We start from the raw sequence: 27,488 nt of genomic DNA, 5'->3' as shown, positions 1-27,488 counted from the left end.
ACAGCCCGCCTACTGTGCGCCCGAAACTCCCTGCGTAGAGGTCGGCTCTTGGAGCCGAGGGCTCGGGTTGGTATCGGCAGAGGGTGCAGCCTCGGGCGTAGCATCTTCCGCTCCGTCCTCCGCCTCCTCCTCCTCCTCCCCTGAGCTCTCCTCCGACGACGCCCCGTCCGAGCCGCCTCCCTCGCCTGGTTCCTCGGAACCGCCACCTCCTCCATTCTTCAGGGTCCCGCCCTTGCGCTTCGGGATGACATCCAAGAAGGCCTTGCCCCAGTCGCCGCACTCGAGCCATTTCGCCATGATCTCCACCACCTGGTTCGTTGTCAAGACGTAACGGCTCTGCATGGCCATGTACTCGCCGATGGGCAGCTTCGCGGTCCTAACCTTGAAGTCCTTGGCCCGCTTGTAGCACAGCCCCTTCTCCCTGTTCTTGTCGACGATGCCGCCGATGACGTAGCTCGTGTTGGCCTCGAGGCGCTCAAGTGTGTACGGAGATTCCGAGGTGAGGTACACGACCGACTTGTCGACGTCTTCTCCCTCGGGCTCGATCTCGGTCGGGTCCGTCGAAGCGGCCTCGGTCCCGGATGGCTGCTTGAGGCCATCTTGGCTCGGTCTGATCACGTCAATCAGCTCGCCCCCGTCGGGGCCCGTCATCTGTTCCCGAGCCAGCTTCGCCGCCTCCCGGAAGTCGCCCTCGTGGAAGCTGACGTTCTTCCAGTTCTGGTGGGCGTTGCGGAGGACGGTCTCGAACCGCTCCTTGAGCTTGCCCTTCCACGAGCTGAAGTGCAAGCCGGCCTGGTACTTGGCTTTGCGGTTCATGGCGTAGGACCTCACGAGCTGGCTCGACAGCGACACGATCTCGTGGTCTCGCATGTACTGCTCAAAATCGCAGTCGATGATGAAGGTCACGGGAACGGGGCGGTGTTTCCAGGGGTCCTTGGTGTGCAGCACGGTGGCAGGATCGATGCCGGCCGCCTCGGCCTCGGCGATCTTCGCCTCCCTCTCGGCGCGCTTCCGGGCCTGGCGCTCGTGGCGTTTCTCCTTGCGCTTCGCCTTCCGCGTCTCCTTGTATGCCTCCCATTGCTGCTGTCGCCTCAGGCGCTTCAGCTGGTTCTTGGACAATGGCTTGTCCCCCGCGCCCGTCGCGGCGTTGTCCTGCGGCGTGCCGTTTTCGCTGATTGCTGCTCGATCCTGATCCTGTGTCGTTGGCTCTTCTTCCTTGCTCGGAGTCGTCCGTTTCGCATCCCGCTCAAGCTCGCCCTCAGCCTTCCGCTTGCCATTGGCGGCTGCTGGGGCGTCAACTTGTGCCGATTCCGATCCCTCCATGATGCTGAAAGGCAGTTCCGGGGTTGGCCGGCCTGGACTGTGTTCTGTGTTGTGATGAGACAGGAGGGGAAGAAGCATGGGCCCCAGAAGAGAAACATTGCATGCCGGAAGCTCCAAAGTGGGGCAGGAATTTTCTGGGGCCGGGGGAGGGGGCAGAATGCCCCACGCCTCAAGGGCGGTGAGAGCTGCAGCCCATGTAAGGCCATGGCTTGGCGCGCCTCGGCGCGTCTCCGGGCTCCGGACTTTAATTGAAAACGCGTCTCCCTTTCCCCCTCTCCCCCCACGCCCGCGAAGCCAAACGCATGACGGGACTTGCGCTGACAGACGAGGAGATCCAACACTTTGAAACCAAACTTGCATGACGACGGATCTCAATGCCACCCTAGACTGCACAAATCCCGCCACGAGAATCATCACGCAGCCGTCACCATGTCATCCCGACCCGAGCTCAAGGTGAGACTCTCCCGAGGTGCCCAATGCCGCCTTTCCGCCGCCCTCCCCCTGGCTCCCTGGAGCAGAGTGCTGATCCGGGTCCCGTCACCAACAGGTCGACGACGAACATGGATTCATCCGCTTTTTCAAGTCCCTGCCCGCCGTGGGCGATGATGTGATCCGCATCTTCGACCGAGGCGACTGGTACACGGCACACGGCGAGAATGCCAACTTCATCGCTCGCACCGTCTACAAGACGACGTCGGTCGTGCGCCAGCTCGGCCGCAATGACAGCTCCGGCCTCCCATCCGTCACAATGACCGTGACCGTCTTCCGGCAGTTTCTCCGCGAGGCGCTCAGCAAGCTGGGCAAGCGGGTCGAGATCTGGGCGAGCCCCAACGGGCGCATGAACTGGAAGATCGCCAAGCAGGCATCACCAGGCAATCTTCAAGACGTGGAGGACGATATCGGCAACCTGGCCGAGGGCGCCCCTGTCATCCTGGCCGTCAAGATCTCGGCCAAGGCATCCGAGGCGAGAGCCGTCGGCGTGTGCTTCGGCGATGCCAGCGTCAGGGAGCTGGGCGTCAGCGAGTTCCTCGACAATGACCTCTACTCCAACTTTGAGGCCCTGCTGATCCAGCTGGGCGTGAAGGAGTGTCTGATCCAGGTGGAGAAGGCGGAGAAGCAAGACAAGGACCCGGAGCTCGCCAAGCTGAGGCAAATCATCGACAGCTGCGGCGTGGCCATCACGGAGCGGCCCCTCGGCGACTTTGGGACCAAGGACATCGAGCAGGATCTGGCGCGGCTGCTGAAAGACGAGAGGTCGGTGACCTTGCTACCGCAGACCGACCTCAAGCTTGCTATGGGCTCGGCCGCCGCCCTCATCAAGTACCTCGGTGTCCTCCACGACCCCTCCAACTTCGGCCAGTACCAGCTCTACCAACACGACCTCGCCCACTTCATGAAGCTGGACGCGGCCGCCGTCAAGGCTCTCAACCTCATGCCGGGGGCGAGGGACGGCTCCAAGACCATGAGCTTGTTCGGATTGCTGAACCACTGCAAGACCCCGCTCGGCAGCCGGCTGCTCGCGCAGTGGCTCAAGCAGCCGCTGATGGACAAAGAGGAGATTGAGAAGCGCCAGCAGCTGGTCGAGGCCTTCGCCAACGATACCGAGCTTCGTCAGACGATGCAGGAGGAGCACCTCAGGGCCATTCCGGACCTCTACCGCCTGGCCAAGCGCTTCCAGCGCAACAAGGCGAACCTCGAGGATGTCGTGAGGGTATACCAGGTTGTCATCCGCCTCCCGGGCTTCCTCGGCACGCTCGAGGGCGTCATGGATGAGACGTACCGCGATCCCCTGGACGAGGCCTACACCAACAAGCTTCGGGAGCTGTCCGACAGCCTCGCCAAGCTGCAGGAGATGGTTGAGACAACCGTGGACCTGGACGCCCTCGACAACCACGAGTTCATCATCAAGCCCGAGTTCGACGACAGCCTGCGCATCATCCGCAAGAAGCTCGACAAGCTGCGCAGCGACATGGACAAGGAGTTTGCCAGCGCGGCGAGCGACCTGGGCCAAGAGCGAGACAAGAAGATCTTTCTCGAGAACCACAAGGTCCACGGATGGTGCATGCGCCTGACCCGGACCGAAGCCGGCTGCATCCGGAACAAATCTCGCTACCTCGAGTGTTCGACGCAGAAGAACGGCGTCTACTTCACGACCAAGACGCTGCAAGCCTACCGCCGCGAGTTTGATCAGCTCTCGCAGACCTACAACAGGACGCAGAGCGGCCTCGTGAGCGAAGTCGTCGGCGTGGCGGCATCGTACTGCCCGGTCCTTGAGAGGCTGGCCGGCGTCCTCGCGCACCTGGACGTGATCGTGTCCTTCGCGCACTGCTCCGTCCACGCGCCCACGGCCTACGTCCGGCCCAAGATCCACCCTCGCGGGGAGGGCCAGACGATCCTGAAGGAAGCCAGGCACCCGTGCCTCGAGATGCAGGATGACGTCCAGTTCATCACCAACGACGTTGAGCTCACGCGCGACAAGTCGTCCTTCCTCATCATCACGGGCCCCAACATGGGCGGCAAGTCGACCTACATCCGCCAGATCGGCGTCATCGCGCTCATGGCGCAGGTCGGCTGCTTCGTGCCGTGCAGCGAGGCCGAGCTGACCATCTTCGACAGCATCCTGGCGCGCGTCGGCGCCAGCGACAGCCAGCTCAAGGGCGTATCGACCTTCATGGCCGAGATGCTCGAGACGGCCAACATTCTCAAGTCTGCCACGGCCGAAAGCCTCATCATCGTCGACGAGCTCGGCCGCGGCACCTCCACCTACGACGGCTTCGGCCTCGCCTGGGCCATCTCGGAGCACATCGTCCGCGAGATCGGCTGCTTCGCCCTCTTCGCCACCCACTTCCACGAGCTGACCGCCCTGGCCGACCAGTACCCGCAGGTGCGCAACCTGCACGTCACGGCCCACATCAGCGGCGCCAGCGCCGGCGGCGGCGGCGGCCCCAACAAGCCCAAGGCGGACGAGAAGCGCGAGGTCACGCTGCTCTACCGCGTCGAGCCGGGCGTGTGCGACCAGAGCTTCGGCATCCACGTCGCCGAGCTGGTGCGCTTCCCGGACAAGGTGGTGCGCATGGCCAAGCGCAAGGCCGACGAGCTCGAGGACTTTTCGTCGAGCAGGCAGGAGGGCAGCGGCGACGGCAATGACAGCGGCAACGGGGGGCCCGCGGCTGAGTACAGCAAGCGCGACGTCGAGGAGGGCAGCGCCCTGCTCAAGGACGTGCTCGTCCGCTGGAAGGACGAGGTCCGCGCCGGGTCCATGTCCAAGGAAGACATGGTGGCGCGCCTGAGAGAGATGGTGGCTGCCGATGAAAAACTGCTGGCAAACCCCTTCTTCCAGAGCATCAAGGCCTTGTAATCAGTTCTGGGGTGTGTGTCTTAGCTGTCGTCGGAGGGGCTTGTCAAATTGCATGGATGGCCGTGTATCGGCTCTGGGATTCACCGTCGTCTTGCTCGTGGAAGGATTTTGTTGGTCAAACGGATATGGATTGGGAACCACTGGCTACCTAGGTAACTGGGCTGGGCGTTGAGGATGGGCGATGGTCAGGGTTGTTTAACTGTGCAAAGAATTGGAATTCCCCCCAGTCTCTCGAATCGTCCTCGTCGCTGCCACATAGGCGAAGTGTGTGGTAATAGACGTGAACTGCCCTCTCCGCCTCTGAGCTTCAACCAAGCACCTCTATCACAACGGAAGTCCAATGGCAGCCCATCTCGAGTCTGAACAGTCCACGGCCGTCATTCACTCGACAGCACAACTACACGCATTGTCTGACTCCTGCTCCGCAATTGGCAATTGATGTTTCATGCACCTGACCCTCTCGATGCTCCAATGCCCTCCCTCCTCTATACCTGGCAGAATACACTCTGCCTCGGGATGCCAACCATCCCACACGCCTGGCACATTCTCATGATCGAGCAAATGAACCCTCGGCCTTCTGGCGTGCCACGCTTCTCTCCCCGCCCAATGAGCAGTCGATTGTGGTTGTTGTCAATTGATGGCAATATTGCCGAAGCCGGTTCTTTCCTCCGGGGATGGTTCCGTTCCAACCACTCACCAGCTATACGGAGGCGGCTGTATCTCCACGTCCTCAACCTGCTCCACCGAAACCATCACATGGCCGTTGACCGACTCATTAGCGGATGCTTCCGGAACCGCCCTGGGAGGTCGCGGAGGCACGGGAGGCGGGTCCTGCGGCTTCCGGCGCGGGACGCTGACCAGGTTGTGGACCTCGTCAGCCTTGACGTAGGCGAGGTAATACGGCTCGCCTTTGGTGTTGAGCTGCTCAAAGACAAATTCAACGGGGTGGACAGTGACGGTCGTGTCGTTGTACTTGCGCCATACATCGCGCTCGAAGTCGTGGATCCAAACCCAATAGTGGCCTGCTCTCGCGGTGCTGCCCGCATGGCACACGACGGCATGGAGGCGGTAGGGAACCGAGCGGAATTCGTCGAAGAAGCCGTCCCATTCGGCGAGGAGAGCCTCGCGTTCAGCCTTCTCCTCGGTGGTAAAACCGCCCCAAAACTCGTCGAGGTCTGGCAGGGCGAAAGACGATGTCTCATCAAGGTTCGGGGTTGGTCCTGCAGCATTTGTCTGCGGGGCTTCGTACGGGACAATCTCGTACTTTGCCAATAGGCCCTGCAAATCCGAGTTGGGGGTCAGCTCGCCAGCCCCGGATCGGCCGTCCAGTGAATCAGTGTTCAACGCTGGTAACACCGATGCCGGGGCATCACGACCTCCTATGACCATGTATCCATCGACCTCTTCGGTGGTGAGATCGGCGACCTCGGCACCAGAGTTGGAAGCGCGACCGTCCGCCTGCGGCTGGCCCCCGGCCTCACGCTCCTCAGAGGCTCTTAGTTGGCTGAGTCTCGCCTTAATGTCCCAATAACGCCTCCTCTTTTTGGACAACTCCGAATTGGTGTCTTCGGTGTGCATGAAGCGATCGAGATACAGCGTCTCCGGAATGATGATGGGGTTGGCGTTCTTTCCTTGTCCGTCGTTTCGCTGGATGCAAATATGGAAGTGCGGAGCAGGGCGTTCGATGGTGGTAAAGGATAAAAGATTGCTCGACATGGACTCGAGATCGAACGAGTTCGATAGGGCATCGTACAAATCCTGAGTGCCCGAGCGAGGCGGAAACGCCGTCACCCAACGATCTGATCTCTTGGTTCGAGTCCAATCCTTCTCGCCGACCTTCTTGCGGTTGTCGATAAAAGTGGAAAAGAAGGCCTTTTCGATTGGATCGGGCATCGCATCGGAGCTGCCAGCATGGGATATTTTAAAGGCCGCCCGCAAATGTTCGATTGCGTTTCCCATGACCTCATCAACATCCATCTGATCTGATCCCACATTCGGCTTGTCAAGCTCCACGGCGAGCTCTTCGATCGTGAGCTTGGACTTCCTCATGATATCATCGCCTGTGCCATCAACAGCTGGGCAAGCTTTGGGATCGGCAGGATCATTCACAGCCGTGAAGGCCTCCTTCAAAGAGTCGGTGCCTTCCGCCGTAACAGCGATAAAGCTTTGCGAGTCTGGCTGGTCGACGAGCGTCTGCGAACTACCGGTGCTCGCGACTTCGCATTTATCGACGTCCTCCATAGGAGTGTCCACGGTGGCGACGTTTGATGTCGCTCCTGCGGGTTCCTGCTGTGGTTTCGTCGCTTCGCTCGCAGTGACTGCTTTGGCAACAGAAACCACCGTTCCTGCTCTGAGCAATGCGGCATTGGCTAGGCGTTGCCTCGGAGAGATCGAGCTATCTCCGGTTGCATCAAGTTCACGAAACAGAATGGACAGCTCGCGGGTGACTGGGAGTAACAAATCAGCACCGGTTGTGCGCCCTTGAAACAGACTGAAAGGGAGACAAGAAAGAACGCTTACACTCGTAGCCCACAAATGCTCTCCCGGTCTCAAGACTGGCATCCTTCTCAGACGAGTCGGTCGTGGTGTTGCCATTGCGGTTGCTGGTGGTTATACGAAGAATTCTGCGGAGGTTCTCTTCTGTCGGCTCAATGACGGGTAATTCTTCGTTGAAGGCCAGGTCCCTGACGATGTTGACAGAATAAAAGTATTGCAGAATGCTGTTGAGGTAGCAGGTGTTGCGCAGATTGACAAGACCGACTGGCAAGTCCAGATCGACGACCTCGCGGGGGCGCTCAACATCGGAATCCTGGCCATGAGCGATGGCTGACCCGGCCTGGAGGAACGGGGGTTGGGTGCTGGATCGCAGCTCGGCCAAGACATCCTCAAAAGCGTCGCGGTTTGGATCATCTGGGGGTCGGCTGGCCGAAATGGCTTCAAGAGCCATTAAGACGAGAGCGGTTCGACCCGGGATGGAGTCCTTTGAATCAATATGTATTAGTGGCCGGCCCGGTTAGGTACATGCATCGCGGGGAAGGGGGTAAGGGGAAGGGGTTAGGAACACGGGACATACCGAGGCCGAGGTCTGCGCTGTCATTGCAATGCTGTCCATAGGCCACTGCGGATCAACGGAAAGAAATTGGCAGGCTTCGGCGAGTTCCATGGGGTTTCCGAACACTTCTTGCCTCAGCTCCTCGCTGTCCCTGTCCATGGCGATCTCGAGCAGAGCAAGACGATGGTCCGATTTCTGGGCCGGGGACTGATCCCGATAAGTCCGATAGACACGAATAAAGTAAGCTGGCTCCTCGGGGCAATCCCGTGTGAGGCCAAAGTGAGAGTATGGCTTCTCGCGATCGTCAGGAGGAAGAGGCGGCGCGCCTGCGTCCTTTCCCCACTCGTGACCCTTGGCAAGCACCTCCTGATGACTGAAGACAAACATTTGCAGGTCCTCTGACCTACGACCAGCGAGGTACCCAAGCGCTTCAAGGTAGCTCCCCGCATTGTCTGGATCTGTGTCGACTTGCCTGTTGTAGGCAAATTTGAGCAGCGCATCGTCGGCGTCGGCCGGGACACCCAAGGTGGCAAAATGCCGGGCTTCATCTCGGCGCTCGGGAAGGGTACTGACAGACCGATGGCCCTTGTCACATCTGAGGGCCTTCTCTAGCGAGTCCCGCGCGGAAAGGACAGGCTTGACCACGGGCTGGCCGTCGACGGGCGGCTTGTCGTCGAGCAGGCTCTGTACCTCACTCCGCACATCTTCGTAGAACGCCCTCTTCGAACCGATGGGCGTTTTGCCATCGTGAGGCTGCAAGCGTGGTGGTAACCAGTACGTTTCGCCAGCGTTGATGTCGTGTTCCAGCTCAAATCCCAAGTATACGAAGATGGGGTCGCAGTCAAGGCCGAACTGAACCTGGAACGTCTTGTTGCGGCGCGAAATCCTCTTGCGGGGGCCGGTACCGTCATCTTCGACGATGTTCTTGAGGTACTGGTTTAGGGTGTAAAGAGCGCCGGTGAGAAGTTGGGCCTCCTTCTCAGCAGTTATGTCCGCATAGCGGTCAGGATCCTTTTCCCTGGCGATCCTAAGCGACTCCCTGACTCTGGTCTCATCCATGATTTTCTTGATCCACTCGGGCTTCAGCCGGGGCAGCGATATCTCGAGATGGATGGTGAGGCCACAGGCGGTGCACGTATATCGGAACTGACCCAGGCAAGGATTCTGCTGTTGAGGCTGGACGGCATCCAGGCCGTCGATGTTGTGCCATTCGGCGTGGTCGACGCGAAAATGGTGCTGGGGATGCGTGATGTTGTCGTCCGGGGGGCAGATGTGAAAGGCGAAGTGACAGCGGCAATACCTACACATGCAGGAGATAAGGGATCTCCCCAGGCCCTCGGGATCGTGTGCCTCATCGTAGCTCTGGGACGAGATAATGAGGAGGTCGTGGTCAGGGCCGGCATCAGGTCTCGGAGGAAACACGCGCAGTGGAGTGCATTCGGTTCGGGGCTCGTCGTTTCGAGCATCGGCAAGGCCATCTGCTTGGATGGCTTGTACGGGTCGGCCGGCAAGCCAGTCTTGAATGAGTCGTGACGCGACGCGACCGCCTGGACTGAGGATGAGCTTCTGCACATCTGGGGTCCAAGAGACCGTGTTTAGAAATAAAATGAACGCACCTCTCCCGGCCACGGCCATTTCTGTACCTTGCGTCACTGGCGTCTGCGAGTTAGCAGGAGCGGGAAATGCGTCAACATCGAGGCCGCCGAGTTGGACCGTAACCTCGTCCACACGCATTAGAGGGAGATGAGTCTGGAAGACGGTAAAATGGAAATTCTCCGTGGGCTGTGGGAAAATTGTAGCCCAAGACGGAGGATATCAGGGGCAAATGATCTGGAAGAGAGCAGGAGATGTGGTAAGGTGGGGTGTTTACTTTTGATGCCAAATTTGTAAAGTTCCGGCTTCTCGGGGGGTATTTCAAGAACCCGACCAGGAAAAGAGAGGATCTCCCAAACGGACCACGAAGTTGCCAGCTGCTCGTGGCTCAAGGTTGTTTGATAGAACACCTGGCGATAGAGGTGTGGAGGGAGCAAACGTCAATGAATCGAGTGCGGGGCCACTGGCTTCGCTGAAAAGACTGGCTGCAAGACGTGGGCGTTTGAGCACACTGCACTGTCGTCTTCCTCTAGCTACGCAGGCGGCTTTCAGGGGAATGCGATCAAAGAACACACCTTTGACTAGGAAGTGCCGTTTCGGCGTTTTTGGAGACGGCCCTTTCAAACCTGCGCTGGCTGAGGCTCGGCCGTGAGCCCCAGGTGTTGTTGGGATAACCGTTGGATGAGAAACCAAGGCAGTGAGTAGATGCCCCGCTATTTCCGAGATGAGATGACGGGGCAAATGAGTGAAGGACCAAGATGGATCATCGAGTTGTGTGGTTTGGTAGCTCTCAAGATTGACCCCTCATGTTCTTCGCAGACTCGAGTGGCGTAAGAAGTGAAAGACCAAGCACCAAACGCTTTTAGGTAGATGACGCGTTGCAGGAAATCCTCTTGGACAACCTCCATAAAAGTTGCCTTGTCATTTGAACAGGCACAAACGGACTGCGAAGGAGCCTCCCACCCAGGTAGTTACCCACCTGACTGACCGTCGGTGCCAAGCTCGGGCGTTTGGTGTATTTTACGGCTCTTACATTACATGATACACTCGGACAGCACCAAGGTACCCCCCCTCCTGTTGCTGTGGCAGATGTCGGCTGCAGATTCACCGGGAGAGCTCTCTTCTCTACCACTTCGTGGGCAATGTGTGTCTAGTGCTTCTTCATGACGCCCTAGATGGATCATGATACCACGACTTCTCTCTTGGCGCACAGAGTCACGAGCTTGGGACAGCACAGTGTAACAAACGTCCACCCCACCAATCATGTACCCTCAATTGAGGCTCGACAGCCCCACATCCCTCCCGCTGGCCCCAGCTCCCGAAATCCAATTTACCACCACCGCAGTCCATCTGTCGTCTCTGCCGACCTCGTCTCCGCTGCGCGACGACCTTAACACCAGTCCCAAGTTCCCCTCCTCCACCATCCCGCCACCATCCGGCACCATGGCGCCGACCGAGGAAGAGAAGTACCAACCCAAGGATGCCGTCCACCTCGGCATTTACAATGGCATGGTGTATGGCGGCGTCGGCCTCTTTATCGCCGCCGTAAAGAACTCGCTCGCGAAACAGAATGTTGGGCCTTGGACCACCTTCACCAAACACGGCCATATCATCGCCGTCTTTGGTACGCGCTCTCTTTCTCCCTCTCCCTCTCTCCATCGCCCTCGCTCCGCTTGGCTCTTCCCCTCGGCCAACGACCTCGCTGTCCCATCCTCGCTGCGGCAACCGCTAACAAAAGCCAACCCCTCACAGCCGCCACCGGTGGATCATTCGAGTTCACCCGCGCCGCCTCTGCGAACCTGCGCGAGAAGGACGACTACTGGAACGACGGAATTGCCGGTCTCGTTGCGGGCGCCGTCATTGGTCTACGGTGTAAGAACTGCTGCTTCCCCGCCTCCTCCAAAGCTCCCTACCGGTACCCAGGCTGACGAACATGGCACTTCTTTCCCTTGCAGCCGGGCGCTTCCCACGGATCCTCGGTTGGTCCGCATTGACTTCGGTTGCCGCCGCGACATACGCGTATGCGGGCGGCAGCCTGAGGGGCGACATCAAGACCACCGGGGAGGAAGAGTACGAGCGGAAAGAGAGGCTGCGTCTGAACAGGAGGAGGCCGATCGAGGAGACCCTCGCCGAAATTGGGGAGGGCAGGGGTAAGTTCTGGGGTCCCCCGAGCATTTCCATATGCCGCGCGGCACTTTCGAGCCAGCACTCACTTCTCGCCTTCCAGGTATCAAGCCTCCGGGCTACGAGGAGCGGAGGCGACAGAGGATCAAGGAGAAGTATGGCATCGACATCAACCCCGTCTGTGCCGATCCCGATGCGGCGTAGAGGCGACATCGTACCGCTGGGGGGGCAGTGTACATATAAAAAAAAAAGACAGAATGGATTTCTGCTTGCCAGACCCGTCGTCGAATCTGGTGGAGTTCATGTCGGCTCGTTCCAGAGGTTTGTTCTGTTATCTTGCCTGTCCATGAAGGATCATCCGCTCGTTGCTTTCTTTCGAATTGGTAAGTCTGCCACGGGATCACCTCCAGCTTCCTTTTCCCCATTGTCCAATGATGAATTATCTCAAGAGGCTGTTTATGAACAGCTGTACTGATTATACTCAAATCACCTACATTGTTCTATTTCTGAGCATTCCGTTTTTTTTCTGCCTCTGCTTTCGCCTTGCCTGATCGAGCCAGTTTGCTGATGCCTTGCAGCACACCTCTTGTGGCACAGTAATCTCAACTCACTAGGGTATATCGTTCTTATCCAAGAGAGTGTTTCTCGCCTTCAAGTCGTCCAAGGTATAGTGCTCCCGCTCCCAGTCTTTCCACGCTGCCCGCTTTCTCGACATGATGATTCTCTTTATGAGGCTGTTTCTGAACGGCTGTAATGATTGCAACCCAATCACCTACATTGTTCTATTTCTGAACTTTCTTGCATCACCACTTCCCACGGCCTTCCAACAGCCCTGTTCCAAGTTCCTAACGGGTTTCTCTCAGGTTAACTCTGCCTTGTCTCTGCTCGATCCCAAGCATAGTCTCCCGAAAAAGGCTCCCTCACAGCTACCGTCTTCGCTGAACGAGCCCTGTTGTAGTACTAACCTTTGTCAGGTTTTTGTTGAACATGCTACAGGCCGAAATTGTCCAGATGTTTCCAGGTACCGCGACGTGGCTAGCAGGGTTTGGGCAGGTGCCAAAGCACCTCCTTGGCATCTGATGAGTTATTTTGCTTCCTTCAAGTCAAAGATTCTTGTCTTCTGTTATCAGCACGGTACTTAGCTACCGATAATGAAACAAATCCAAATCAATTTTAGTACGCTGCATTGCCGACGTGTAAGGCATAAAACGGGCGGGTGTGTTCACAGGAGGGGTTCGCCTTTACTGTGTACACAGTAGTCAGCCCAGCCAGAGCCAACATGCCACGAGAGCAAGGTCGGTGCTCTTGGCATACAAATGTCTACATAAAAGTTTGATGGCACGAAGAGCAACGTACGAAAACCTCTCAGCTGTTTAGAATCCACGCCTCAAAGAGGACCCCGAGCACGCTTTGATGGAACAATCTTAAATTATCCTGAAAACAGCCAGAAAGCAGATACCAGACATAAAAAAGTACATGGTTGTACAGTTAAAGTGAACCCTGCCGCCCAGCCTTACCAATGATCCCCCTTACATTAAGTTTCGTTACAGCTTCATGCCCAGCATCTTGTGGACGCGCATGCTCTGCCTGATGCTGAGGTCCAGCATAATCTCCTCGCTGCCGCCAGGGATAGCGTAGGCACGGACATCACGGTACAGGCGCTCGATCTTGCCGCCCTGGCCGCCGCGCGAGTACGACAGGCCGCCAAAGATCTGCGACGCCTCGCGAGCGCAGAACTCGAACGTGGTAGTAGCCTGGGCCTTGAGACCCGCGATGGCGCCGCCGAGGCGCAGCATGGCCTCGGTGTCGCCCATCTTCTCGCACTGGTAGATGAGGTTCTCGAGCCAGTTGTAGCTGGCCTCGATCTGGCGCGCCATGTGCGCGAGCTTGAGGCGGATGACGGGGTGCTCGATCAGCTTCTTGCCAAAGGTCCTGCGCTTGTTGGCGTACTTGACCGACTCCTCGAAGCAGACGCGCGAGAAGCGCAGGCACTGGATGATGATGCCGATGCGCTCGTGGTTGAAGTTGGTCATGATGACGCGGAAGCCCTGGTTCTCCTTGCCGATCAGGTTCTCGACGGGCACCTTGACGTCTTCGAACGTGATGTACGTGGTGCCGCTCGACCACACGCCCTGGCAGTCCATGCGGCGCGTCGACACGCCGGGGAAGTCGCGCTCGATCAGCAGCAGCGACACACCGTTCATGCCGGGGCCACCCGTGCGCACGGCCGTCGTGAAGTAGTCGGCCCAGATGCCGTTGGTGATCCACTTCTTCTCGCCGTTGACAATGTAGTGCTTGCCGTCCTCGCTCAGCTTGGCCTCGCACGTCAGGTTGGCCACGTCGCTGCCGGCGTCAGGCTCCGTAATGGCGAGGCAGATGCGCTTGTCGCCGTTGAGGATGCCCGGCAGGATGCGGTCGACGAGCGACTTCTTGCCGAACTTGACCAGGGGCGGGCAGCCGATGCCGAAGCCGCCGATGACGTTCCACACGAAGCCACCCGAGCCAACACGGCTCAGCTCATCAGTGAGGAGCATTTCGTGGAAGAGGTCCCACTTGTCGTGCGGCACGCACTGGATGGGATTCTTGACGTACTCCGCCAGGTAGCGGGTGCCCAGCAGGCCGGCCAGGTAGCCGCGACGGCCCATCTCCTTGTAGACCTCGGGAGGCACCTCCTTCTTCTCATCCCACTCGGTGACGTAGGGCTCGATCTCGGTATCGATCCATTGGCGGACCTCCGCCCGGAGCGCGGCGTGCGTCTCGTTGAAGTAAGGAGAGTGGTACTGCAGTGGTTACAATGGTCAGAAACGTTTTCGTCCCCAGGGTCGAGAGAGAAAGACGGCAACATACGCCCTGGTACCAGCTGGGATCAGCGAAGGGGATCTGGTTGCCAAACGGCTCAAGAGCCTCGGCCTCCTCCTTGGGAGTGGAGGCAGAAGCAGCAGGCTTGCGCGCCTCCTTCTTGGGCGCGGGCGCGGGCGCGGGCGTCGGGGCCGGAGCGGCGGCCTTCGGCTTGGTGTCTAGCGAGCCAATCTGCAGCTGCTTCTGGTACTTCTTGAGGATGCCCTCGTTGTGGTACTTCCAGAACTGCTTGGACGCGTCCTTGCCGGCGACCCGTTGGAGGATCTTCTTGCCGCCTGCAGTTCCACGTTCCGTCAGCGGTCGGTCCGATGGTGGCGGCGAGGCACTGCGCGCTCTTGAGGGCACCTACCGGGATGCTCATCCTGGAACTTGGTGACATCATAGACGTCGCCGTCAACGATAATCCACAAGGCATCGGCCTTGTTTTTCGAGGCGACGTCGGCCTGGGTAAACGTCTTGGACATGGTGGCGATGATGCTGCAGTACTGCTAGATGGGGCTTCGGAAGGGCGCGGCGGTTCCCCACCGGACGGGCAGAGTAACAGAGGGGGAAGGAAGGGATGGTATCTGAGAAACTGTCCGGAAGAAAGATGGAGGTAGCAAAGCGGAAGAGAATTGGGTGGGAGGTGCCATGCCAATAAAGGGCTGCGTTGGTTCAAGGACGGGGCGTGGAGAGGGTGGAGGTATCTGGAGCAAGCATGACAAGAGAACGGGGTTTGGGACAATCACATGCCCCGAAACAACGTGCCGCTTAATCTGGGACACATGCACCCTGGTTTCCGGACTCCGGGGTTGATGGAGCTCAACTTGACCGCACCGGTCCGCACATGGCAGCCAAGTCCGATTTCAATTGGAGCGATGTAGCCTGTCTGGGGAACGACAACGCAAAAGGAGCAAATTGAAGCCGGAAATGCAGCATGCTGTGATTTCCTTGCCCGGCCGCATACACAGTAGAGCCAGCTCACCCAGCGGCCGTTTTGGGGGGGCGGGGCGTGCGCATCTCTCCGCCACCCTGTCCAGGAGCTCCGGATTGGGGTTTTGCCGCGGAAAAGACCCGTCTCGTCAAATGAGGCTCGACGCCCGTGCCTTGCAACGATGCGTCCATTGTATGCAGAGTCCGCCGTCCCCCTTGGGAGGGTCTTCCACCGACTTGTCCGCAACACATAGCTCTTCTTCAGCTTCTCGTTCACACCAGGCGCTCTTTTTTTACACAGCACAAGAAGCCCACAACGACTTGTCAGGGCGCTGGGCCATGCACCGTGCATGTGATAAGATCCCGTGGTAGCTCCGTCCTCGGCTGATGTCATGGAATGTCTCAACCAATGAGTTAGCGCCGGATTGCCCGCCTTAGTGAGCCGAGGCAAACCTGGGGCCCCGCCATCCTCGACCTTTTGTGGGGATGCATGCGACTCGCGACTCGTGCCGAAACGCTGCAATTGTCCGGGAGCCCGGGTTAGGGAACCGGAAAGGGATGGCCGTGGGAAGTGTGCTGCACAGAAATAGTGTACACGTGTACTGCGTAGAACATTTGGGACGCGCTTGCAACGCCAAGCAGGACGATGGCTTCCAGAATGCTGAAGGCCGCAACGGTTTGGTGCATCGCAAGTCCGCCATGTGGTGGTAGCCTGCCTATTCCGTAATTCATCAAAGCCTCTCTTCCTCGCTGACCCGGTAACACCGCCAACGCCGACACCCGATAATGATGGAGCAAATTTAAGCGCAATATCCTCAACCCAGAGAGCCCGTAACCCATACGGAAACATCGAAAGCATCCAGACGACATACCAACCGCACGTGGTTGCCATTATGCCGCTCCGCGAGGCTTTGCCTTGGCCTTGGCCTTCTCCTTCTTCTCCTCCTTGAGCTTCTTCTTCTTCGCCTCATGCTGCTCCTCCAGCTTGCGCTTGTGCGCCGCCTTCTCCTCCTCCGTCTTGGGCAGCACCTTGAAGAAGCCCTCGATGCGCGACTGCTGCGACGACTTGAGGCTCTTCTCGAGACGGGCGGCTCCCGAACGCACGCGATCTTCCGAGAAGCCCTTCTCGTTAACCAGGAACTGAACCAGTCCTTCCGTGTCCGGCTTTTCCCACTTGAAGTCGCAAAGCGGGTCGTCAGCCTGCCGCACGTCGGGCGAGAAGAAGAGCTCCCGCGCGTCCTCGTAGGGCCATTCGTCTGGAACCGTGTAGCGGCCCTTGGGGTCATTCCGCATAAAGTCGACAACCTTGTCGAGCGAGCCATGCTCGCGGATCAGCTTGAGCGCTGTCGTCGGGCCAACCTTGGGGATCGGATCGAGGTAATCACAGCCCAAGAGGATGCAAAGATCGACGAACTAGAGCGGGCGTGGTCTAAGGTCAGCGAACGAAGACTTTCCCGTTTTTTCCTCGCTCTCCGGTATAGGCGAGTGTGCGCATTGCTCACCTGCTTCCTGTCCATGTTGAGGCCCTCCAGCACCTTGTCGACATGGATTTCCTGGATTGGTTCCTTGCGCTGCTCGCTAAAGGTGAGGTGGCGCAGGAGAATCGGTGTGTTGAAGCAGAGCGTGTCCATGTCTTCGCTGGCGGCGGCGTAGACCTTTCCAGCGCGTGCCAGAACGGCGCACTGCGCCTCGGCCTCGGTGGGCGCGACGATGTATGGGATGCCCATGAGCTTTAACAACCGTTGGCATTCGGCATTGTGTTCCCTCGTGACGCGCACCGTCCGGCGTGAAAACTTCTCGATGTCCTCGGACGTTCCCACCTCCTTGGCCTCTTCGAGGCTCTCGGTCGCCTCTTGCTTCCTCTGGAACCGCTTTGCGAGCTCGCCGGACTTGAGCTTCGGCGGCGCGCCATCGAAAACGTACAGTGGCTTGATTCCATTGTCGATCATTCGAAGCGTGCGGTAGAACATGCCCATGAGGTGTGATGTTGTCTGGCCGCTATCATCCGTGAGCTGTTCGCCGTTGGATCGCACTGCGATCAGGAAGGAGTAGATGCTCATGGACCTAACGAACAGTCAGTGTGGGAACCGAGGCTTTGGACATGTTTGCGAGTTCATACGCATCCTAGACCCGTTAGCAACAGAAATTTCACAAGAGTTCCATGACAACCTACAATTGCCACTTTGCGGCCAAAGTGGTTTTTGATGTCGCTCTCTTTGATTGCCTCGGGAGCCTCCTCCTTGATGATAGAAAAGAGGTTTTTAATGCCCATCTTGATGGATTTCCACGCCGAGCGGTTCAAATTCTCGCGGGCAACGTAGGCTGGAAAAGTGTTCGCGACGACTAGAGTCTTTGGAGATGAACTCGGTAGAGCGCGAAAGGAGTGTTTGTTTGAGGAGAGGAAATTGTCGATAGGTAGGCAGAGAAGCAGGTAGACGAAAACAAAAAGTCCAGTCAATCCGTGATGTCACATGGGGTTTTGGTTGGAGAGATGCCCTGTCCCAGCACGACGCGCGAACCACGCTGCGGAAAGGGCGTCTTGAACGCGCCGTTCCGCGAAGCAAAGTGGGGCACTTTAACTGCTGCCCAGACAGGGGAGATGGGCCCCTTTCCGTTCCGAAGACAGAACCTGGAACTCAATCCAATCCCTTGCACGCGGAACTGGAAAGCAAGCGACGTCATAAATCGTACCTAGCTGCCTCCTTAACCTTGCCTACCTACCCTAGGAGCCTTTGGTAGGTGGGTAGGTAGGTAGGTAGGTAGGTACAGTCATAAGTTCCTCGACATAAGAAGAATCATAGCCAACTCAGTAGCCACTAAATACAATGTGTATTGAGAACTCAACTATGTACCAAAATACGCTCCTTTAAAATGTGTGAAATCAAGTGCTCCTAGACTGGGATACCACGGGGTCCAGTTCTATTAAGCAGGTGACCAGAACAATATATGCAGAAAATAAAAACAGAATGTGGCGGGAGACGGGAGACATCCACCAAGAATAATCCGATGCCGTGAGTGTATCGACGTCGTCAATAGAGATTCGCCGAGGCCCGGGCTGACGACAAGTAGAAGAACGACACGGAGACCCAAACGCATCTGACCGCCTCCATGGAGCAGATAGCATATGCCTTTGAACGGTGGCTGTGCTGCCCATGACCCTAAGTACTTGACGCGAGGCGGCGGCAAAGCATATGTCGCTGTCGAGAGCGTGACGGACAGATACGGCGGTCATGATTTCGGGCAAATGCCCCTCCTTCTCGCATCCAACCAGGGTATCATGATCCAAAACCAGGCAGCCTCGTCGGCTCTGCAGATGGCGTCCTGCGCCCTGAATAAGAGGTGGCGAGCGCTGATGCTCGGAGGGGCAGGCGTATATACCCTCTCATATGCGTGCTCTCTTCTTGGCGGAGGGTGGTGTTCATTTCCGACTGCAAAGCAACAGAGCGTTGGCGGCGATCAGAAGTTCTCCTTGCCCCAGACGAAGTGGAACCTAATGAAGGCCAGTTAGCACAGCGCAAGACACAAACACATCTAGCTGAAGAACTTACCCAGGTTCGCTGTACTTGTTGCAGAACACATGCAGTGCGCTGCCGAGACCCTTCGGACCGCAGAAAAACACGCCGGCCTCACCGGGAGCGTGGAGTTTCCTGATGCCCCGGAAGATCATGTCCCAGTTGGGGCGGCCGAAGTTTGTGGGAGAACGCAAGCCGGTGATGGTGTCCCGGTCCGCATTGGCGTCGTTGATCATGATGTTGGCGGCGTCGTCAACCTTGATCTTGGCCGTCAGGTAGGTGTGGATTTCGATGCGCTGGTCCACGTCCTGAGCCTCGATGGCAAGGAGCAGCGAGCGGAACCACTCAAAGGAGCCGAAGTCTCGGCAGATCCAGAAGAAGTAAACCTTGCTCAGCCGCGTCTTCTTCTTGGGGTAGTTCATCCGGTACCAGATGGATTTCAGGATCGACGCAAATGGCGTGACGCCGATACCGGCGCCGCAGAGGATCGAGGTTTCGTACTTGAACACATCTTCCGACGCCGAACCGAACGGGCCGTCGATGTAGACACGCGGAAGAACCCGCCGCAGAGCCGGATCAACCTCGTTATTGTCCTGATTGACGCCCACCACCTTGGACGAGTCGCCCTTCTTATCAAAGTTGCAGCCGAGCGTCTCGGCCACCGCCCTGGTGAAGTCGCCGACAACGCGCATGTGGATTGAAATGTAGTCCTCCTCCGGGGCGCTGGTCAGAGTGAACGGGTGGTACTGCCACAGCGAGACGGCAGGACAGCAAAAGAAGATATACTGCCCAGCGCGGGTCTTGGTGTTCTCCTTCTTGATCTGGATCTCACACACGTTGCTCGGGTGCTGAATGACCTTGGAAATGTACGTCTTGTGCCTCCCGCGCACCTCACGAGCGATGCGCTCAGCAAGGTAGCAGAAGCCAGAGTACATCCAATATTGCCAGAAGTTGCCCACAGCGGAGGTGCCGAACGCGGCGCAGAAGGGCGCAAAGTCGGGCTGGATCATGCAGAAGGCGCCGTGGATGGACCAGAAGAAGAAGAAAACGATGAACATGTGGTGGGTGTACCAGAAACGCTCGTAGTTGGCACGCCGCGTCTTCTCAACCGACGTGATGACCATGCCCGTCAAGGCGATGAGCATCACGTAGCCCGTCCAACCCGGACCAGACACCAAGTTTGCCACGAGGAACCCGTAGAAGCCGAGGTTGTGCTTGGCGGCGACCTGAGCGAGGTTGTTCCAGTGGGCAATCGTGTGGACCCACGAGAAAAAGAAGATCGACCAGGCGGTGGTAATGTGGAAGGTGATATTCTTGTCGAACTGGATGATGCCGTTCAGCGGTGTCTGCCTCGCCAGCGAGATGAGTGTACGGCAGACGGGGAAGAGGATCAGGGCGACGTCCACATGAAGGACGAGTGCCGCGGAGCGCGCAATCATGAACGTCGGGCCGAACGTGTCCCGCGCGATCTGTAAGCTGTCCTTAACCGAGTAGTGGACGAAGCCGAAGGCGAAGACGATAGCATGAAGGAACATGAAAACGAAGACGAAGCTACCAATGTTTGTCAGCGAACGCTCGTTCTCCCCCGGGGACGCAATGAGCAGACACGTGGACGATGTGCAGAGAGAAACAATGGCGGGTTACTTACATTCGCCGGTAGCCCTCGTTGACCATCCACCGGTCGAACTTTTCCCTCGGGGTCAACTCCCTCTGCTTCTCCTGGGTCATCTCGCCCGACAGCAGCATCCGCGTGAGGGGTGTCCATCGCGACCGCTCCGACTGCTTGGGCGCTCGGGCGCCCCCCGCGTAGTCGCCATAGCTCGACATTTTGGGCCGTCGTCCTTCCGCCGTGACGTATCCAGCAAGCCTAGGTCCTTTTTTTTCCCTCCCAAAATCTCCTTCGTGATGTTGGACTCTTATTCTTGGGTGGCGCGTGCCAGAACTTCCTCCAATGGGCAGTCGATGCCCGTCAACCTCGTCAACAATCCAGTGATTAAAATCGTCGAAGAAAAATCGCGGCGTCGTATGTCGGAATCAGAACCTGCTGAACCGTCGCAAAAGGCCCATCTAAGAGATTGTCGAGAGGAAGATTCGGCCAGATGTTTTCAAAAGGAATGGATATGGAGCCTGCACACGCCACGACCAAGTCGACGGCGATGGTCAGCAACCAAGCGCCTGGAATGATGCACAGCACCGACGGTAAGAAGGAAAAGAGCGGCTGGCGTGGAAGGGGGAGGAGTCAAAGACAGCGGAACGCGCGCGAGGGGAGGGGGGTTTGGTTAAGTGAGAAGCGCCCAGGGGTTCAAACGCCGAAGCAGAAACACAAGGATTCGTGCAGATCATACCTGTCCACAATCCCCACGCGATAAGTGAGGCTGTTGTTGCGAGACGAGGAACAGGGGGCGAAACGGCGCCTGGCCACACACTCTTCGCCGCAGCTTAGACAAGACACAGTGGATGAGGAAAAGAAAGAAAGAAAAACGATGTGTGGTAAGGACGGCCACGTAAGAAAGGGGGCACGACCTCCAGGGTCTCAAAAGAATGGCCTGGGAAGTTGCCCTAGCGTCTGGCGGAAGCGGACGCAATGAGAGCGGAGGGTTTCCCCAAAAAAGCCACTTCTTCAGAGCTGTGGAGCCTTCAGGAGAAGGCCGCTGCGTTGCGTTGCGTCACGTTCCAGGTAGCTGTCCAATGAGAAACGGGGAATGGGTTGAAGACAAGACCGTCAGCGAGGAACATAAGACGCCAAGAGGGGACGAGGATGCCACCCTGGGATTCAATGCTGAAAAAGAATCGAACGACTCCCACCTCGTCGAAACAGAAGCGCCATTGTCGCAGCCTGGGGCAAAGCGCGAAGCAAGGAAGCGCGCAGCCTCGCCTCCATGGCCTCTTTGGCCGGCCGGGCTGAGAAAACGGCCATCACGGCGTCCTGACCACCGTCGTGTTCTGCGACGACCTAACAGCCTCTCTCAACCGGATGCTTACATCAACGAGACATTCTGGTTTTGTGGCGGGCCTATTCAGCCGTTATACATCTCGCAGTGAAGGCACCTTTCAGCGGACCTCGTGCGTCAACCATACCGCCAGGTCAGCAAACCGCCAAGTGGTTTTGTCAAAGTGGCCCGCTATGAATACATGTCCGAGAATGGGCGATGAAGATCCATAGAAGCCCCCCTCACCTCACCTGGGTGGTTTGGGTGTTTGTACAGCTGGTGAGGGCCTGCGTACACCATGAAGAAAGCACAGGTCGTCCTCATCATCGGGACCACCCGCCGGTGCTCTCCTGGATTTTGGATCAACGATGGGGCTTGCTCCTTTTCATGGCAATACTAGACACCATGGTGGTATGGTGGATGCCCGGGCCTTCTCGCAACGCGGTTGCCAAGACCAAAATGAGGCCCATTGCCGGCTGTTGGACGCTTGCGATTGGATGATGTATGACCGGGGTTTGTGGTTGGCGTTGCGATCGCTGTTTCGGCCGGGATCCTGACACACAGGTGGCGGTTCGGCGGTTCAACGTTCGGCAACCCTCAGCGCTTCTGAGTCCCAAAAACTGTTGATGCAGAGTGCCGCCCAACTGGCACCTGGCGTTACCCAACCACCTCAACTTGGTGATGACCCTACATACGGTGGTACACATGTAGGTCGTTCATCATAACTCGCGATAAGCTCAGTCCGGCGCATTTGGCCCATCGAACAATCGTCGAATCTTCCACAGAGCTTCTCTTGGCTGTTGTTCGTTCCGAAACCGATGAATAGGCCAAAGTCAACAATTGTTTCAAACTCGAGGGGTTTGACCGATTGAACCACCCAGTGTGCCAATAGTGCTTGGATGTGATAACTTGACAATCTCAACATAAGCGGCGCTTTTTGGCGTCCGTGAAGCTGAGAAGATACCAGCAAAGGTAGTGGCAGCGGTGTCCAGACGGCCATGGCGGATCTCCTCCCGCTGGTTCAGTCATCGGTACGGCTGTTGGAAGCCAAGCAAGCATATTGTATGCAGGCGTGGTCCAAGGCCCACAAAGCGTGTCATTTACCCGCTTGGGAGGTCTACTTCTGGGCATAGGCTCTGCCGGTGTAGATCGTTTGGGAGATCACCTGCGGACGGGCGACATCTGTCACGCGCAGGCCTCAAACTTCTGGCCGGGCTGTCCAGTCTTTCTCGAGGAGGCCGAGTGAACCCCTCTCGAACAAACAGGCCCGAGTTGATGTTGGGCGATAGTCGGCCGACCATACGGAGGTGTTTCCTCAGAGGAGATCACATGATTAGGAGCCAGTCATCGACAGACCAGCTCTCAAGTAGTATCTCAATCCTAGGATTGTGCGACTTTGTGACTTCACGACAACATCCATCAGCTGGTGCTTGTCTGATGAACCACATATCTCGCGTTCTTGGATGTGGAGAACACGGAGCCCGGTCCGGCAGGGGCGGGGACAGCTGGGGTGTGCGGGCTGTCGATGAGGCTGAGGTGTGCCTTTAACCAAGCTGCCGGTAGGCCTGGCGCTCCAACGCCACCGGCTTCACCGTGGTAAAGTCCGTAGAACGGCAGTCCAACTTCAAAATCGCAAAGGCAGAACGGGCCATCATGAATCAAAATACCCAACATTAACCCAAGGGACAATCCACGCAGTGAAAATCACTTCTACGAAACCGTGGCAGGTGCCGAGGCATGACGCCGCCAAACCGAAGACGAACAACCGAAGATGAATGCAATGGTTAGTATTATTCCAGTTCCAAGGCTAGGATATGCAGTATGGATGATCACGACCCATTCACCCTGGTGACTCCGCAAGCCCCCCACCGTCCTATCGAACCCGCATGGCGAATGACAGGGCGGACGTGACTTGTCATGACCCTGTGGTATTGGTCCTGGATACCGCCGCTCTCTTATATGAAGCAACGAAAGCAGGCCGAATGTCCCCAGGGTCGAAGAACCAAGTTGAGCGTGAACACCATCGAGAGGCCCCGGAAACCTGAACAATCAACCACCGCAAACGATTGTATTCATCACCCCTCCGCCACCAGCACTAGACCGCATACTTCCGAGTCCACTCACGGGCCGTCTGCTCGTACTTTTCGCGGTCCGTCTTGTATACGTGGGCGATCTCCGGCACCAGGGGGTCATCGGGGTTGGGATCCGTCAGCATCGAGCAAATCGAAAGGAGCACTGCCGAGATATTAGCCAGAGTTCTGGGAGGAGACGAATGGCGCCGGACGTCACCTTTCGAAATGGTCAATGCCGGGCTCCACTGGTCGCGCAAGATGTCGAGGCAGATGCTGCCGTTGGCGTTGATATTCGGGTGGTAAATCCTGGTCGTGAAATGGACCTTTGGCGGCTTGAACGGATAGTCCGTCGGGAACTGGATCTGCAGAAAGAAAACGCCACTAGCGTATGGGGAATCGGCCTGTCGAGTGGGTTAGTGTCGTTGTCGTGTTGACAATGGCCCGTTTCGCTTTGGGCCCGACTGCCATCGTCCCGCCAGAGGACGCAAGTCAACCGGGGGAGGGGTGCAAATAATGAGACTCACAGGACCCATAATCGTCGCCTGCCATTGGAACTGTGAAATAAAGTTAGCATCCTGACACCAGACCCGGTAATGTCGTTGCGCGCGAGGCATGTTGACAACGCCGTGACGTAGAGATCAAGGGAGGGGTCAGGAGGTACATACGAGATCGTCGCCCACAGGCCCCGCAGAGCACGACGAGGGCGGGTCGCTATAAGGTCGAGAGTCAGCCACAGTGCCAACCAAAGCAAGGTTCGATATTCACAGCAGGTCGAATCTTCCTCGAGTGTTGTGATGGCCAGGCTCGAGGTGTCCCCTCCGGTCCGGTCCGAACCACATCCAAGGGTCGGTGATGGGGCGGGGGGGAGGGGGGGGGGCGCGTTCGGGGGCCGCAAGGAGGGGTTCAAAAGGGCAGGGATCTGGATATGACGTACCGGCCAAGATCAGCGAGTTCCTTGTTGATGCGCTTGAGAGCCATGTCTGGATATATGTGATGTGTGGTTGGCTTCGAAGGTCGAAGTCAAGAGGCTGAGGGCCCTGTTGAATTTAAGGCTGTCAGCGGGAGAGAGTGCGGAAAGACAGAGAATTCCACTGAATCCGCTCGCCAGTCTCGCGGCGTGGCAAACAACCCAGCAAAAGGGGCGATCCCAAAGTAAGCCTTGGTATTGGAAGGCTCACCAAGAAAAAGGCAATTCGCAGAACGTAAAGGGGTTGAAGAAGATTCGCAGAGATGGAAGATGGTGACAGATTCGAGATTCAGGATGTTAGGTTGCGAGAGGAAAGTGAGGGGGGAAGCGGGCGGCGGGTCGACAAAGGCAGTTTAGGTCCCCACTTCTTGAGAGGCTGAGGTGCCAAGGACTTTTCGGACAAGAGCACATCGCGAAGCCAGGCGCTGCCAGCGGGCCTGACTATGGCAACCCGAAATCGCCCAATCAGTGCCCAGTTCGTTGGTGCCTTGTTTGCTCACGCGACGCCCACGCCACCAAGAGGGGGTGACTTTGCAGTGGCCAAATCAAACGACAGCACAACCAAATGGCGGCATTCGGGGCGTCGGACAGGGCCGTATCATTATTATCGATTGCCCCCACCGTGGTGCCCTGGCTGCTCACCTACGCAGCGCACAGTATCTTGGAGGGGCGGGATGGCTGGACCTACATGCTTTTGCCTACAAGCATGTAGAAGTCAAACGTCGCAGTGTTCAGAGATCGCTTGACACTCTGCAGCAATCTCAAAGCAGAAAGATCTAACGACTCCCAAAGTGTTCATCGGGCCGGGGGTTTGTTCCCGTTGTTTCTCATTTCAACGTGATCCGAGATGCTCAAGCGCACGCCGTCTGCTGTACTCCGTACACAGTCCCAAGAATAACTCGGTAAGCCTCGTCGAGCCAAGCTTGTCGAGCCAAGCTTGCACTGCTGGAGATAACAATCATTGGTTGCCTCCCTGCTCCTAGGCCGGCGCCATCGGTCTTACCTCCTCCTCCTCCTCCTCCTCCTCTGGCACACAACTCGACAGAGGCACGGCAGTATTGTACGGGAAGGGAATGAGAGTACCATGTTTGTTTTGAGTGGAGGATCTCGCCTGGCCTTGAAGAAGTACTTTCCAGACGTGATTGATGCAAGCCATTTCGGAAGCCCCGGCTAGACAAACGCCTGGATTCCTGTAATGGCTCTCCCAAGGATCAGGCCTATTTCCAGTTAGAACCTCTCTTCCGTGTGCCACCAGCAAACGGATTGTTGACGTACTGTGGATATCACTCTGGCCCTCGTACGTCTGGGTAACGTAGAGGTTCGCGACGTGGCGCCCAATCATGTACTCGTCACTGACAGCATTCCCGCCAAAGATCTCTTGAAGAATCCGGGCATTGTAAAGGACCCGGTCGCAATTCTGGCGCTTAATCATGCTGATCATCTCCGGAGTCGCCTTGCCCTGGTCCTTGAGGCGGCCGACTTGGATGGCGGCGAGCGTGCCGTAGGCGGCATCGGTGGCGGCATCGGCCAGCTTCTTCTGGATCAGCTGGTACTTGGCGAGGGGATTTCCCTTGAACTGCTTCCTCTCGAGCGCATATGCCCGGGCCCTCTTGATGCAGTCCTCCAACGCCCCGATGACTCCGAGAGCGATGCCGTACCTGGCGCTGTTGAGGCAGGTAAACGGCCCCTTAAGACCCTCAACCTCGGGGAACAAGTTCTCCTTCGGGACAGGGCAGTCCTGGAGGTGAATCATTCCCGTGATGGACGCGCGAAGTCCGGTCTTGTTCTTTATGGCCGGCGTTTCCAGGGTTCCAGCAGGGCACTGTTTCCGGTCAACCAGGAAACCACGGATCTTGCCCGTCTCCTGAAGCTTTGCCCACACCACCAGCACGTCGGCGATGGGAGAGTTGGTGATCCAAGTCTTGGAGCCGTTGAGAAGGTAGTAGCCCTTCTTTTGCGGGTGCTCACGGGCGACCGCTTCCATCGAGCCAGGGTCGCTGCCATGGTTGGGTTCCGTGAGACCAAATGCGCCGATAAGCCTCCCCTTCGCCAGCTCCGGGAGGTATTTCTCCTTCAGTTCCTCGGACCCAAAGTCGTGAATAGCACCCATGACCAACGAGGATTGAACCGACATGCCGCTTCGGTAGCCGCTGTCGACCCGCTCTACGGCGCGAGTGATGAGAGCCCCTGCCACGTTCGAAACGCCAGCACAGCCGTAGCCCTTGATGGTGGCACCCAGCAAGCCCAGCTCGCCCATCTCCAAAAGAATCTTGGGGTCATAATGCTCATCCCGATAGGCCTCTATTCTCGCATTAGTCCAGCACCGGATACCGGAATCGGACTCGACGTTTCAGCAGAGAACTTACGCAGCACCCGTGGGAGCAGCCGTTCCTGGCAATACCGCTCCGCGGTTTCCGAGACTGCCAGCTCCTCTTCGGTCAAGAGGTTCTTGGATCCCAAAGGGTCCTCCCAGGTAAATTGGGCGACTGGAGATGACGACGAGTAAGTCCTTCCCGCATGGGTGGGCAAGGCCCGTGCAAGCACCCGCCCGGGCAATTGGCGCAAGAGAAGCCGTGACATGGTTAACAAGTGACAAGGACGGCGGTAAGAGGACAAGAATCTACGGGAGTTGTCGTTCCCGTTTTCTTGGTCCCGGGGGATCCCTTTCGACCCCAGACCCACGGACCGAGGCCGGTCTTAGCCGGCCGTTCTCGGGTGCTGATCTAGGGAACCATCAAAGCAGGGGTTAGGGTTAGACGTGGTGGAGCCAAAGGCACCTCGAGGGC

The 27,488-nt window shown here is 57.7% G+C and overlaps 9 protein-coding genes across 9 annotated transcripts; 2 read left to right on the top strand and 7 right to left on the bottom strand.

Annotated features, from left to right (window-relative positions):
- Nucleotides 1-9: 9 nt before the first annotated feature.
- VTJ83DRAFT_3162 (uncharacterized protein) lies at nt 10-1,323 on the bottom strand (the record flags this gene model as incomplete). The annotated part of the gene is made up of 1 exon (XM_071009510.1): nt 10-1,323. The coding sequence occupies one exon, from the start codon at nt 1,321-1,323 to the stop codon at nt 10-12; it is 1,314 nt and encodes a 437-aa protein (XP_070867040.1).
- Nucleotides 1,324-1,752: 429 nt separating this feature from the next.
- VTJ83DRAFT_3161 (uncharacterized protein) lies at nt 1,753-4,681 on the top strand (the record flags this gene model as incomplete). Its single annotated transcript, XM_071009509.1, has 2 exons — nt 1,753-1,776; nt 1,871-4,681. The coding sequence occupies 2 exons, from the start codon at nt 1,753-1,755 to the stop codon at nt 4,679-4,681; spliced, it is 2,835 nt and encodes a 944-aa protein (XP_070867039.1).
- Nucleotides 4,682-5,374: 693 nt separating this feature from the next.
- On the bottom strand, nt 5,375-9,368 carry VTJ83DRAFT_3160 (uncharacterized protein; the record flags this gene model as incomplete). Its single annotated transcript, XM_071009508.1, has 4 exons — nt 5,375-7,128; nt 7,202-7,661; nt 7,755-9,280; nt 9,350-9,368. 4 exons carry the CDS (start codon nt 9,366-9,368, stop codon nt 5,375-5,377), a joined length of 3,759 nt encoding a protein of 1,252 aa, XP_070867038.1.
- A 1,401-nt stretch (nt 9,369-10,769) lies between these two features.
- Nucleotides 10,770-11,654, top strand: VTJ83DRAFT_3159 (uncharacterized protein; the record flags this gene model as incomplete). The annotated part of the gene is made up of 4 exons (XM_071009506.1): nt 10,770-10,950; nt 11,079-11,198; nt 11,282-11,476; nt 11,554-11,654. The coding sequence occupies 4 exons, from the start codon at nt 10,770-10,772 to the stop codon at nt 11,652-11,654; spliced, it is 597 nt and encodes a 198-aa protein (XP_070867037.1).
- A 1,340-nt stretch (nt 11,655-12,994) lies between these two features.
- VTJ83DRAFT_3158 (uncharacterized protein) lies at nt 12,995-14,773 on the bottom strand (the record flags this gene model as incomplete). The annotated part of the gene is made up of 3 exons (XM_071009505.1): nt 12,995-14,230; nt 14,298-14,584; nt 14,659-14,773. The coding sequence occupies 3 exons, from the start codon at nt 14,771-14,773 to the stop codon at nt 12,995-12,997; spliced, it is 1,638 nt and encodes a 545-aa protein (XP_070867036.1).
- Nucleotides 14,774-16,112: 1,339 nt separating this feature from the next.
- VTJ83DRAFT_3157 (uncharacterized protein) lies at nt 16,113-17,344 on the bottom strand (the record flags this gene model as incomplete). The annotated part of the gene is made up of 3 exons (XM_071009504.1): nt 16,113-16,634; nt 16,724-17,285; nt 17,343-17,344. Coding segments are annotated over 3 exons (1,086 nt in total).
- Nucleotides 17,345-18,677: 1,333 nt separating this feature from the next.
- VTJ83DRAFT_3156 (uncharacterized protein) lies at nt 18,678-20,560 on the bottom strand (the record flags this gene model as incomplete). Its single annotated transcript, XM_071009503.1, has 3 exons — nt 18,678-18,711; nt 18,770-20,284; nt 20,382-20,560. The coding sequence occupies 3 exons, from the start codon at nt 20,558-20,560 to the stop codon at nt 18,678-18,680; spliced, it is 1,728 nt and encodes a 575-aa protein (XP_070867034.1).
- A 3,198-nt stretch (nt 20,561-23,758) lies between these two features.
- On the bottom strand, nt 23,759-24,713 carry VTJ83DRAFT_3155 (uncharacterized protein; the record flags this gene model as incomplete). The annotated part of the gene is made up of 5 exons (XM_071009502.1): nt 23,759-23,898; nt 23,953-24,136; nt 24,260-24,289; nt 24,401-24,446; nt 24,670-24,713. 5 exons carry the CDS (start codon nt 24,711-24,713, stop codon nt 23,759-23,761), a joined length of 444 nt encoding a protein of 147 aa, XP_070867033.1.
- A 1,159-nt stretch (nt 24,714-25,872) lies between these two features.
- Nucleotides 25,873-27,282, bottom strand: VTJ83DRAFT_3154 (uncharacterized protein; the record flags this gene model as incomplete). Its single annotated transcript, XM_071009501.1, has 3 exons — nt 25,873-25,919; nt 25,978-27,003; nt 27,069-27,282. The coding sequence occupies 3 exons, from the start codon at nt 27,280-27,282 to the stop codon at nt 25,873-25,875; spliced, it is 1,287 nt and encodes a 428-aa protein (XP_070867032.1).
- Between the last annotated feature and the right edge of the window lie 206 nt (nt 27,283-27,488).

This window comes from Remersonia thermophila, chromosome 3 (genome assembly GCF_042764415.1).
Source record: "Remersonia thermophila strain ATCC 22073 chromosome 3, whole genome shotgun sequence".
NCBI classification, from domain to species: Eukaryota; Fungi; Ascomycota; class Sordariomycetes; order Sordariales; family Chaetomiaceae; genus Remersonia; species Remersonia thermophila.
Note: the sequence above shows the minus strand (reverse complement) of the source record. Positions and strands in the feature narration are given on the sequence as shown.